Source organism: Schistocerca gregaria, chromosome 8 (genome assembly GCF_023897955.1).
Source record: "Schistocerca gregaria isolate iqSchGreg1 chromosome 8, iqSchGreg1.2, whole genome shotgun sequence".
Classification (NCBI taxonomy): Eukaryota; Metazoa; Arthropoda; class Insecta; order Orthoptera; family Acrididae; genus Schistocerca; species Schistocerca gregaria.
In genome coordinates this window covers 144,493,862-144,507,736 of record NC_064927.1, presented here as the reverse complement: position 1 = coordinate 144,507,736, position 13,875 = coordinate 144,493,862, and the positions used below count along the sequence as shown (strand labels likewise).

The 13,875-nt window shown below is 42.2% G+C and overlaps 1 protein-coding gene across 1 annotated transcript in view; it reads right to left on the bottom strand.

The window, feature by feature from the left end:
- Window positions 1-13,875, bottom strand: part of LOC126284170 (cardioacceleratory peptide receptor-like) — a 332,046-nt gene that overhangs the window by 29,050 nt on the left and 289,121 nt on the right. Inside the window, exons 4-5 of the mRNA XM_049982900.1 lie at window positions 10,167-10,262; window positions 1,724-1,900 (exon numbers count right to left, since the gene is read on the bottom strand). Coding sequence (XP_049838857.1) covers window positions 1,724-1,900; window positions 10,167-10,262 — 273 coding nt within the window. The remainder of the gene's footprint in view (window positions 1-1,723; window positions 1,901-10,166; window positions 10,263-13,875) is intronic.

The following is a 13,875-nucleotide window of genomic DNA, read 5'->3' as shown; positions in this document are numbered from 1 at the left end:
TTCTCTGTTACTACTCATAATTCACTGTCATTCAATACCATATCCGAGAAAAAGCACTAAACGAATTTCTGTCTCATCTGAAAGATTGTATTTGTTCCAAGATCTTTAATATTAAAGATATTTTGATGCACCTTCATGTTTGCTGCTTCTCATCACTTTGGTTTTCGCCGCATTTATCCACATTCCACTTTTCTCAGTTTTACGGTCCTCTGCATCGTAACTTTTAGTTCTACCTCTGACTCAGAAAAAAAATGCTTCATCATATGTATACTTGTTTTTATCCTTCCTCCTCTTCCTACTGTGCCTTTTTCTTCTTCTGATGGTTTGACTGTTAGCTCCTCAGCGTAAGCCCCTACATATGTTTTTCTCACGTGGAGTGTTGCTCTCACGTTTGTACTTAACGTGCTGCTAGTGTTAGGTACTTCTGTTAGCACGAACCCCCGTGGATTCAGACACTGACTTCTGTTGTGCAATCAGTTGCCTACTTTGTTTTTTACAATGTCAAGAATCAGTCTTCAGTGTAGTAGTTAGTCTGATCTTGATAAATGTTGTTAAACGGAGCCCTGAATTCAGTGAGTCACCTGCTGCAAGCCTCTCGTAGGTGCCCGGTGACAGTGTTTGGTGCGGATCTATGTCGTCAACCTGTGTTCACTTGGAATTTCTCTTTCTGCACTTGATCCTCACCGCTCGAAAATCGCAGACTGACCTCAGACTCCTTCTCTTTATCCTGTGTTAGGACACGACAACTTGTGTACAGGGACTGTGGAGCATTGCTGAGGGCGGTTCGGGGTTAAAAAAAGAAAAAGCATGGGATCAACGAAAGATATCACTCATCAGTTCCAAAGTGCTATTAACAGTGCAGCTAGCACAATGGCTGTATTTGGGGAGTTAAAAAGATAAAAAGAATGGTGTACTATGGTCGGACAAATCCTCATAAACTACACATCTCTGTAGTCAATGGTAAGCGGAGCTTGAGGTAGTCTAAAGAGCGACGACACTGGACAGTGAATCACTAGAAACTAGTAATTTGGAGTGATGAATCAAGCTATACACTGAGACTATCTGACGGAAGGGTTTGGATTTGACAGTTGCCCGGAGGAGGTTGCCTACCATCATATGTATGCAACAGTGAAGTAAGGGGAGGTAGTGTTACGATAAGGGGGAGTCTTTCAAGGTTGGCCTGTGATACGGGAGGAAATGATAACATCTTACAGCACTGTGCACTGCTTACGGTAGAGGAACAGTTGCGAGACAATGATAGTTTGTATCAGCATTACAATGGACCCTATCGTAAAGGAGCATCTATGAGGCAATGTTTTGTGGACAATAACATTCCTGAAATGGAGTGGTGTACCCAGAATCCAGACGTCAACCCAACTTTCGGATGTTTCAAAACGGCTACTTCGTTCCAGACTCCCGTTACAGAACCCAGCGTCCAACATTACTACCATATCTGATTTCGTCGCTTGAGTAAGAATCGCCAGCCCTCCACAGACATACAGACACGTCATTGAAAGTGTTCCAGCAAACTTCAAGACGTCACAAAGACGAACGGTGGATACACTTCAAATACATACGTGTCCGGATACGTCTGATCAGATAGTGTATGTTTGTACTGCTTTCAACACTAGTTGACAAGGTAGTCCAAAATCTCTGGCTGTACATTCACTTCAGCATACGTTATTTGCTGCTAAGGTTGTAGATTCGTGAAGTAGGTACGTACTCTTGAGGCGGCTGGGCGGCGTGAGGACTTTGCTCTTGCTCCAGATGGTGAGCACGATGACGGTGTAGCAGGCGGTGATGATGAGCGCGGGCAGCACGAACAGCGTGGTGGTCACCAGCGTCATGTACAGCCGCCACTGCCAGCGCTCCTGGAAGTCGATCCAGCACTGAGGGTGGCCTGCGGGCAGATCAGTACCCTCTAGCGTCTGGGGAGACTGCGCAGCAAAGGAAGCGGGTACCAAAAGGACCCAAACTGACATAATGTTTAGAACAATGTACCAGCAAATAAATTTTAAGAGAGATGTAGCGCACATAGGCCCATGAAGGAGTTCTGTTGTATGATTGGACCAATGCACAATCAGTAAAGAATCACAAAAAGAAGTGGAAGCGTGAAAGCTAGTAGAAGTGTGTAGCATTTAACGACAAAGGGCGAAATAAGCACACCAGGCAAAAAAATTAGTTTTCATCGCACTTTCTCCGTAGAAAGCATCACGCTAATACCGCGAAACACAGCCTCTGGCCTTCGTAGTGACCATAATTCGATGTGGAAGAGACACAAGTTTATTTAGATATGTTATAGCCAGGTGAAGCCTGTCTCTGATCATTAGATGCTATAGAGTTGCCAATTTATTCACTGTTACAAATAGTCCCAGTCATTTTTATGGGATTAAGCGGACCACTCGACTTGCATTAAGGCATTTGAATGTATGTGTGCAACTCTGTGAAAAAGCGTGAATTCATTTTGAAGTATGACGCTGCCCACAGCATACTCACCATAAAGTTCTATAGAAAGGGAAACACTTGGTCAACGAGAATGTTGAAATAAACGTCTTGATTCATTTTCATGGTAATATGCAGACTGAAGCTACGAATGAAAATTTGGACTATGATCAGGATTCGAACCTGGGTCTCCTGCTCACTAGGCAGAAGCACTAATCACTAAGCCACCTAAGGACAGTGGCTTTGCACAGCTGCATGGACAACCAAGCACTCCCTCTTCCTCAAACCCGTTTCTCATGCACATCTCAGCCCACATGGTACACCCACTAAAATCGAACAGTATTTCTACATCTACATCTACATCTGCATGGATACTCTGTAAATCACATTTAAGTGCCTGGCAGAGGGTTTATCGAACCACCTTCAGAATTCTCTGTTATTCCAATTTCGTATAGCGCATGGAAAGAAAGAACACTCATATCTTTCCATTTGAGCTCTGATTATCCTTATTTTATCGTGGTGATCATTTCTCCCTATGTAGGTCGGTGTCAACAAAATATTTTCGCATTCGGAGGAGAAAGCTAGTGATTGAAATTTCGTGAGAAGATTCCGTCGCAACGAAAAACGTCTTTCTTTTAATGATGTCCAGCCCAAATCCTGTATCATTTCAGTGACACTCTCTCCCATATGTGGCAATAACACAATTACGCAAACGTGCTGCCCTTCTTTGAACTTTTTCGATGTACTACATCAGTCCTATCTGGTAAGGATCCCACACGGCGCAGCAGTAGTCTAAAAGAAGACTGACAAGCGTAGTGTAGGCAGTCTCCTTAGTAGGTCTGTTACATTTTCTAAGTATCCTGCCAATAAAACGCAGTCGTTGGTTAGCCTTCCCCACAAAATTTTCTATGTGTTCCTTCTAATTTAGGTTTTTTGTAATTGTAATTCATAGGTATTTAGTTGAATTTATGGCCTTTAGATTTGACTGATTTATCGTGGAACCGAAGTTTAACGAATTCCTTTTAGCACTCATGTGGATGACCTTACACTTTTCGTTATTTAGGGACAACTGCCAATTTTAGTACCATTCAGATATCTTTTCTAAATCGTTTTGCAGTTTGTTTCTTTATCTCTTATGACTTTACTAGTCGATAAACAACAGCGTCATCTGCAAATAAGACGGCTTCTCAGATTGTCTCCCAAATCGTTTATATAGATGAGGAACAACAAAGGTCCAGTAACACTAGCTTGGGAACGCCATAGGTCAATTCTGTTTCCCTCGATGACCTTTCGTCAATGACTACGAACTGTGACCTCCTGACAAAAAAATTACAAATCCAGTCACATAATTGAGACGATATACCATAAGCTCGCACTTTCACTACAAGCCGTATGTGTGGTACAGTGTCAAAAGCCTTCAGAAATCGGTCTGAAATCCCTCATCAATAGCACTCAACACTTCATGCGAATAAAGAGTTAGTTGTGTTTCACAAGAACGATGTTTTCTAAACCCTTTTTGACTGTGTGTCAATAGACCGTTTTCTTCGAGGTAAATTATAATGTTAGAACGCAATATATGTTCCATAATCCTGCTGCATATCGACGTCAACGATATGGGCCTGTAATTAAGTGAATTACCCCTATCTTTCTTGAATATTGGTGTGAGCTATGCAACTTTCCAGTCTCTGGGTACGGACATTTCGTCGAGGGAACGGTTGTATATGATTATTAAGTATGGAGCTAAGGCATCAGCATAATCTGAAAGTAACGTAATTGGTATACAATCTGGACCAGAAGACTTGCTTTATTAAGCGATTTAAGTTGCTTCAACACTCCGAAGATATTTACTTGCATGTTACTCATGTTGGCAGCTGTCCTTGATTCGAATTCTGAAATATTTACTTCGTCTTCTTTTGTGAAGGCATTTCGGAAGGCTGTGTTTAGAAACTCTGTTTTGGCAGCACTGTCTTCGATAGTATCTCCATTGCTATCGCGCAGAGAAGGCATGGATTGTTTCTTGCCGCTAACATACTTCATATACGACCAGAATCTCTCTGGATTTTCAGCCAGGTTTAGAGACAAAGTTTCGTTGTGGAAACTGTTATAAGCATCTCGCATTGAAGTCCGCGCTAAATTTCGAGCTTCTGTAAAAGATCGCCAATCTAGGGGATTTTGCGTCTATTTAAATTGGGCATGTTTGTTTCGTTGTTTCTGCAACAGTGTTCTGACACGTTTTATGTACCAAGGAGGATCAGTTCTGTCGTTTGTTACTTTATTTGGTATAAATCTCCCAATTGCTGACGACACTATTCAAGCCACATCTGGTCAAGGCGTCAAGTGAATTTTTCGTTTTTGAATATGTATATATTTCGTTTATTTTTGGAGGATTTGGGGTTTACAATGTTCAATCTCGCTACGATAACCCTATGTTCACTAATGCCTGTATCCTTTTTGTTGTTCGTTATTAAGTCAGGAATATTGGTTGCTAAGTGGTGAAGTGGATTTTAACAACCGTTTGCTATTGGCGTAGGCTCATGAACTAACTACGAAATAATTTTCAGCGAATGATTGACAGGATCCGAGTCCACCATTGCATCTTCTGCCCACTACAGATTAAATGCCTCACTCGAAGCCTTGCGTTATTTGAAAAGAGGTAAAATTTGGAGTTGTCTGTTTACCTTACACACTCCAAGTTATCTACATGCGATTGGCCCATTGAAAACGTGTAGCTTTATGTGCCTCGTGAGTCTGGTCTTTTGCGAAGCACCCGATTCCAAATGTCCATTGCGTGCAGTTCGGTGCACAATGTTCGATCCGAACCTCTTTTTTGGATTTTCAATCTATGGCAGCAGCAAATACTGTCGATTTTTACACTGATATTCGTTGACATGGCGTGGCTCTAGTCTCTGGCCTTCGTCAGCTATAAATTTTTTGAGCACCGTTCTTATGCCCTGTTTCATGGCTGCCAGCACATACTTATGCCCATAAGGGGACACCTGTTAAGGTATTTAACAAGACAAGGAAATTAAGGTATACTACAAATTCATTATGTTGTAGCACCCAAACTAACTAAGAGATTCATACCATGTTTGGCTTACGTGACAGATAAACTCACTAAGTTTTGTCTGTTTGTATTCCTCGTTGTTGTGAGTAAAGCATAATAAATACGGTTCAAGAAAAGACACGATGTGTGGAATGATTTGTTTGTACAAAATTGGACACGCTGGTTCAAAGGAAGTTCCAAAGATAGCACAGGGAGCAATCACCATTGCGGACGTCGATACGCATTTGGTATAGGAATTTCCTGCAGACAGAAAGCTTTGATATGGAGTATCATACTGGACGGTCTGGAACAAGCGAAGCCGACACAAACGGATACGTTTGGCTTTTCAGCACTCACCGCAGAAGTCTAAGGACGTCGCAAGAGCTGCAAATCCCTAGGCGTAGGGCGACCATGCACCGGGTCCTTAGGAAACATTTACATATGTATCCATGGCGACTGCAGCTGTCGCACACACCGTAACTAGGCGACAAGCCAAAATGGCAGGGGTCGCCCAGTTCCCTGACCTAGATCGCCTGACGTTACACTGATGGACTTCTCTCTGTCGGGGCACGTCAAGGACAAAGTGTACAGGCACCTGTCAACGACATCAATGGTTTAAAGAACCATAACCTTGCTATCACTACCAGAGTTGATGCGGAGATGTTACGCCGAGTGTGGATAGAGTTTGCATACACGCTGGATACTGTACTATCAAAGGCGTACACGGTGAAGTTGACTGAAGGGCACAAAAATTGTGTGAGTTGGGTGTCACATAAGACAAACACGGTGTGAATTTCATAATTAGTTTAGGTGCGATAACACATTAACGTTGTACCGTATCTTTCGAGGCACCCTGTACTTTTATTCCTTATGATAACAACAAGAAATGCTTCTCAGAAAATTGGAACTTGAAATAGTTCCATTTCTGTACTTTAAAAAACCAATTCCTGTATACACGTTTTTTTCACGTTTATTGCTAGATCGGTGAGGCCTATCTGTATAATTAACTTTAATATAGGTGGTTCTCTTAAACGAGAGAGCCAACAAAATGATGTCAACATTGCATCGTGTAGTTCACCAGCGTCTTCGTATGTGTACTTACAAAGTGCAAATTCTGCAACACTGACACCGAACGACAAACCATGCCTACAACGATTTGCTGCGGATACCCTGCAGCGTGTTGATATGGATGCCAGCTTCCTGGAAAGATGTTTATTCTCAGATGAGGGAACCTTCCATCTATCAGGAAGGGTTCATAGGCATAATGTTCGGATTTGGGATTCGCAAAATCCGCACGTTTTCACTGAACAAGTTCGTGATAGCCCTAAACTAAAGTGTGGTGCGGGCTAATGCACGACAGGATTGTTGGACCGTTCATCTTTGCGGAACAAACAGTGAATGTTGGAACAATTTGTGCACCCTCAGATACAAGACTTGCAAACCAACATCACTTTTCAACAAGATGGAGCTCCGCCGCATTCCTTGATAGGAAATTTCCCAATCGGACACGAAGGACCTATTGCCTGGCCACCACGTTCACTCAGCACTACGCCGCTTGATTTCTTCATGTGGAGATTCGTGAAGAACCGCGTGTAAGCGACCAAAGTGGACGATATTCCTACGTTGCGACATCGTATCATTAATGCGATTTCAGCAATAACAGAGGAAATGTTACAAAGAACTTGGCAAGAAATTGAATATAGACCCGATATTCTTCGTGCTACAAATGGTTCACATGTAGAGGTGTATTGATGATAAATAAATAAATAAATTCTTTGAGATGCTCTACAATGTAGTACATTTTTCATTGTAGTATCTACTGTGTTTTTTTCTGGGTCCTTGAAAACAGGGAAGATTGACTGTCGCATAAGACAGCAGGCGCCGATGCCAACCTGCAACACATATCTGTGAGGCGGGCTGCGGCATGCACAGCCCCTGCGACTCGACGGTTGCACAGTCTAGCGAATCAACAGACACGAGAACAAATGGCGTACTCAGCCGTGACAGGGATTGTACCCGCTGCAGATATACTGCATCCGCTGTGACATGTGAGGGCTATCGAATGCATGCATACCTACACCATGAGAGTATTTAGGACGGCGTTAGCCCCCATACAGGCTGTTCTGCCGCAGGTAGTCGATATCTGCTGCTATGGACGCAGCACAGCTTCCGAACGCATGCCGCCTTCACCTACTGAACGGCGCTAAGTTCAGCGACATGCTCGTGGGAACCGTTAGTATCATTCGATACTGTCAGACTCTTCCACTGAGACTGATGAGACTCTGAAATTATACCGGACTTGCTGGAACTTTAAGTTTAATTCTGATCAGACTTACACCACCCAGGGAGACTACACATAAGCGCCTTCGCCAGTGTGCTAAGTGACAGAATGTAGTGCTTCACATGAGTTCGTCTTCAACTATTCCAACACTAATTGGCCATTACTTGGTGTGGTATCGCCACAAGGTTACATTGCTAAGCGGCATAGCTAGCAGACGCTATTTCGAACAATAAGCACTGAGTTACTTCTGGAGACTCTCCGTCTTCATCAGAGTGCATGTCTTCTATGTTTATGCACTACAGGTTGGGGTCCATTTTCCGAAGCAGTTATTATATTGATACAGCTAGTGCTTGTTGTATGCAGGGTGAACATTAATAGAACTAAGAAACTGCAGGGACGGATTACTGACTGGAAATGGACGGTGTGAAATCACAGACAATATATCGTCCCAGAACACAGTACAAAGTTGCATCGCATTCACGTCACAAAGTGGTCTCGATGAGATGCAATGAACGCGTTCACACGTCGCATCATGTATTGTTAACCTCTTTCGCACGTAATTCTGGCCTCTCCCCGAATAGCGTCACAGGCGTCGTGAACATGCTGTTGAACGGTCTGCACACCAGGAATTGGTTCAGCATACACCACGCTTTTCAGATGCCCCCAGAGGTAAAAGTCCAGGGTGTTTAAGTCTGGTGATCTAGTAGGCCGTGCTACAGGGCCTCTGCGTCCTGTCTCACGTCTGGGGAAGATGTTGAGGCGTTGGCGAACTGTAATGAGGAAGTAGGGTGGAGCTTCATCATGCAGAAATCAAGAAACCTATCACATTGCCAAGGGCACATTCTCAAGCAGCCCAGACAGAGTATTCCGCAGGTAGTCCAGATAGGTTCCTCTGTCTTGTGGAAAATAACCAGTCCATGCATGTGGTCGTCAAGAATCCCTGCCCACATACGGATGCTCCCACTCCCTGAAGATTGTCTGTAGCTCACAGATGACGATTATGCAGACTAATGATGTCGGTTATGGTAAAAGGTCGCTTCATCAGTGAAGAGGACTGATGAAGAAATCCCATAATTGTGATGGACAGGTGCAAAAAGCATCGGCAAAATCCTTCCCGTAGGGGAAACTCCGCTGCTGATAATCTTTGCATTCATTGCAGGTGATAAAGATAATAGCGGGTGTCATATAGGACATACTTAATCGTACTTTGGCCTGCTCCATGTTGGCGGACAACTTGCCTGGAGCTTGTAATAGGGTTCGTCTGAGTATCCTGTGAAGCCGATCCTCCAGCTCTGGTGTACGCACAGTCCGCCGCCTCCCTGCACGTTTGTCTGTCTCAAAGGTCCCATGATCGCATAAAGGCCCAAAAAGGGATGAAATGATGTGTTATATGGTTTGTGCCTGTGAAGGCAATTGTTTTGAAACAGCCCGTCGACAGTTTCCATCTTCTTGGCCGTGCACAGACACTATATCCGCTTACTCCCGACATGAATACCGGACCATTCTGTGTTCACAGTGCACTGCGTCAGTCATACAGCCTGCAACACACAACCAACACACGGCATGTGGTGAGAAGAACTTTCATTCGTGAGCGCAGTCTGCTGTGGGAACGATTCGTTTCCGGACACATGTTCACAGCACATTTTTCCTCAGTTTCCAGCCAGGAATCCGTCCTGCAATTTGTCGGTTTTATTAACGTTTACCATGATAGGGTGATATGTCTAGGTTTGCGGAAACATCGTCCACAGAAAGTATAGACACTCTACAGCCGGAAATTACTCTTCCAGGTTTTTCTGTGGTCAGTTGCTCAATGAATACATAAAATCTTCTCGGCTTTCAAGCCGCGTGATTTACAATGAAATCCTCGGTCTTTCAACAGCTGTAGCGTCGATCGTCATCAGGAATAATAGTACTGACTGCAGCAGCGTCGAGAACCCTCGACAGGATAGGCGAAATGACGCATGCATGGGAAGACGTGTTGGGCAGTTAATGAATAATGAATATCAGACTTCGTTGTTGACAGGAACGAACACTGATACACTATGTGGTCAGAACAGGAAGCCACATGAGAAGGCGACATACACAAAGTCCTGATCTGCACTGATTCAGATAGTACCCTACAGACTCTCCCAAGGGCAGTCACAGGAGAAACTGTAAATCCCTTGACACACGATATACCGAGTTGTCTCAACAGAGTAATGAAGCTGAGTGTCATTCATAATGGATACGGGGGCACGTTGGTATTATGGGAAAGGGACATACCTAACAACTGAAGCAGTATCTATGTTACATCCCATAGTTGTATCTCTAAAATATAGTGACTTTTCATTATAAACTCGTCAACCAAGAGCACCTTGCTGATCAAGAACTGTTAATAACAGCGACATAATGCTGTGTTACCTTGGATTGTCTTCTCCTCGTAGAAGATGATGATGGGCACAGAAAAGAGAAAAGACAACAGCCACGCAGACAGCACAAGGAGTCTGGCTCTGCGCCCTGCAAGCAGAATACGTATGTAAGTTGAAGGACACACAAATCACGTAACAGGTCATAATAAAGCTTCTTGGTAACAGTAAACAAATGCAGCACATTTAGATTACAGCTGAGAAAAGGGCTATGAATTGCAGAAACACACTAACACACCCTGAACTTAAACTGATATCTGTTCTTTTAGTTGTACGATGGTGTGAGGCACATAGATTGACAAAACATATGAACTGTCTTCTCAAATACAGGGTGTTAAACAGAAATTCAAGATAAATATGAACCTGGCCCTGTAATGAAGCTAATATTAGGTGCAATTAGAAATGCTGCTGTCACATAACTAGAGTGCATAAATTAATAAAAGTGAAAGGTTGGGATCTATTCTAGAAATTCAAAACAGCTATTACATTTTTCACTCTACATATAATTTATGAACTGTGCTTTCAGGAGTCAAGTTATACACAACAATCATGTTCAACAAAATATTTAACTCTTGGGCATATAGAATTGGCGATTACTAAATTCGTTATCCGTACAAACGAATAATTTTATCACAGGCAAGAATGATTAAAAATCTTCATCGGCTAACTTAGTCTATGATGGCGTAGCTGGTCAATGCACTGAGTTTGTGGAGAATAATTTTACTTTTTAAACCAATGAAAAACTCTCATGTACTCAACGCGAGGGCAGGTTAGTATCCCAACTTTTGATATTCAATGGTCAAAGCGTACGCAAGTTGGAGTGAGAAAAAACTCGACTCAACATTTACTGTGATCTAATGTGCAATGATATTTTACCAAGTGGGATCTGCAATGGCGTTGCTTTCATGCTGGATCTGAAACGCTAATTCCCTACTCTCGTCTTTAGTGAATTCTCTGTCTCAACTCTCCTGCATTTCTTAGAATATTAATTTTTCCCTAGCCTAGATAATGGCTGTTGCACACTTGATAAGGATTGGAGCGACATGCACAATTTCTTTGCCCACAAAAATCCCCACAGGAATAATTAACTACCTCTTTGCTATCTGTTGCCATGATAAAATGCATATTGTCCACACTTCACAGAAGCAAAGCCTTCAATGCCCTCGCTATTTTCCACACACTTGTGCACTCTGCCGCAAGACGAGAGAGAATCTTTCAACATTTTAGCTCTCAAAATGCTTTCATATAATGGGGATCTCTCCACTGTGTCGCATCTGCATCGCCGTCTCATTTGAAGTCAATTTTATTTTCGTTGCCGGGTCGCTACCTAGCCCTATTAAAGCTGTCCAGCCACTTACCCTTGCTCCTGGCCGTATTTACATGAAAAGGAATAATGTATTGTTCAGGCCTTATACCTTTCTGCGCTGAAGCTCGCCGTTTTCTTGTTAAGTGGGGTTTTCGAATGCCATTACCCATGTGCTCGGTTCGTCTCCAAAATGCCTTTCACTTAACTAATTTATGCATGCCCCTGTCCTTATAATGGTAGACATTGTTTCGTTACTTTTCGGTACATGAGATTACTGCAATTGCTTTCTATTGATGTAATAATTATTTTCTGAGGATGTCGTACTGTATTGTACTGTCGTTATGGATAAAGTTCATGTAAGGTCCGAAAAATCCGGACACCTTACAACAGATTCCATAAGGTAAAGATCAAATAGTTTGTAGATATGAGAATATACAATCAAATATATTGGTAGGTTACAATCTCCTTAAGGTCCCCATTGATTCCGTAAACTGCTGTGTTGTCTGAAGTGAGGATAGTGGTGATACGTATTCCCTGTTGACTGTTTACTGACAGCACTAACGTAACAACTACTGTCAAATGAAATTACAAATCACATAACAGGTGGTAATGGAGCTTCTTGGTAATGTAAACAAATGCAGCACATTTAGATTACAGCTGAGAAAAGGGCAATGAATTGCGCGCACACACACTAACGTGCTCTTTGTTATTTTTTCCACTACGTGTTTCAGAGAATAATACCTTCAGCATAATGTTATTTTGTGTCGGTTAATAAGGCACGGATGTATTTCATCGGCCAGAAGAAGACAAAAAATAGTCTGCGATTACTGAAAAATATTTATTGGATTGGTGGTTCGGTTCGTGGTGTCTTTCCATAAGTTCAATAAACACAACAGATACATATGACACATTCTTCAGTTATCAGTGATATATTCTCCATCACTGTTTACAACAGTCTGCCAATGCAGGGATACCTTTTCGATTCGGCGACTGTAGAAATCACGTGGTTTTGAGGGTCATGTTCGGAGCACATTTTCACGCGGAAAGGAAATTCCTTGAAGGTTGTTCGATATAGAGCGGAAATGTTGAAAATCTGAGGACTCAAGATCAGGTTAATAGGTGGGAGTAGAATCACTTTCCAACCCAACTCCTGCATATTCTTCCTCCGTCGCTGTTCCACCAGAAGCATGACATTATCGTTTGTGGTTGCGCACAGGTCTTTGTACGGGGATTTGCTGCTTTGTTTTGGCTCAAGCATTCCTTTCTTTTCCATATCTTAGCATAAAGAAATCATTTCCTGTCACCAGTTACGTTACAGCATAGGTGTGGTCGGTGTTGTTTACGAGCCAACTGATGACGAACAAACAGAGATTTACGTATCACGACCCGTAGATTTTGTTTTGATTTTGCGATAGAGCATGCGGTACTCATACACTCGATTTTTCAACTGTCCCCCTTGTGTGAACGTGTTGCACAGTGATGGAATGATCGCAGTTCATCACATTTGCCAGTTCTCGAGTACGTTGACGTAGATAATAGTGGATCAATGCTTTTAAACGAGCTTCATCGAACCCCAAAGGACTTCCCGAACGCGAGAAGTAACTAATGTCAGAACGATCCTCCTTAAAACGAGAACCATTTTCCCGCCTTGGTCTGTCCAGTGGCATTATCCCTATACACAACACAAATCTTTCTTGTTGCTATTGTTACTCCTCTATTGCACTCAAACAGAAGAATACGTCGGAAACCTTCCGATTTATCCACTTGGCACTCCATTTTCTAGCATCTATCTCCAAATGACAAAATGACATGTATATTCAAATAGCAATAGTGAACTACAAATAAAAAAAGGCAATCGATAAATAAAACCATAGCAACCGGAATACCAACATGGAAAACAAACACGGTACGAACCTAAGCACCAACTTAAAATGTTAGTATTACTGTTCACTTATGCACTGAAAATATCTGAAAAACTTTGACATTTGTACGAAAATAGGTCTTTTTGGCTTCTGCTGGCAGTCTGTGCTACATGTAACAAAAAAGTTGTTCTTATTCAATTAATACATCAGTCTGATGATAAATGTATAATCATCTGAAATACTCAATAAAAAAATAACAAATGTGGCTGATTACAGTTCCTAGTAGTTTTAGTTAATATTCATAAAGGTCACGGTCAAGACTAACACAAAATGTTAACATTTAATGTTAAAGCTTACCGTATCTAGGGGTGACATCATTTAATCAGTCACAAAGTGATATTCCCACAAGCATTAATTTTTCTATGTCTTCTTGTTCTGTATTGGACTAGATTTCAAGCTAGTTCCGTATTCACAAATTATCTGGCCGTCACTCTGTTTATATATTGTTTATCCTCCATCTTGTGAAGTGCTGTCTA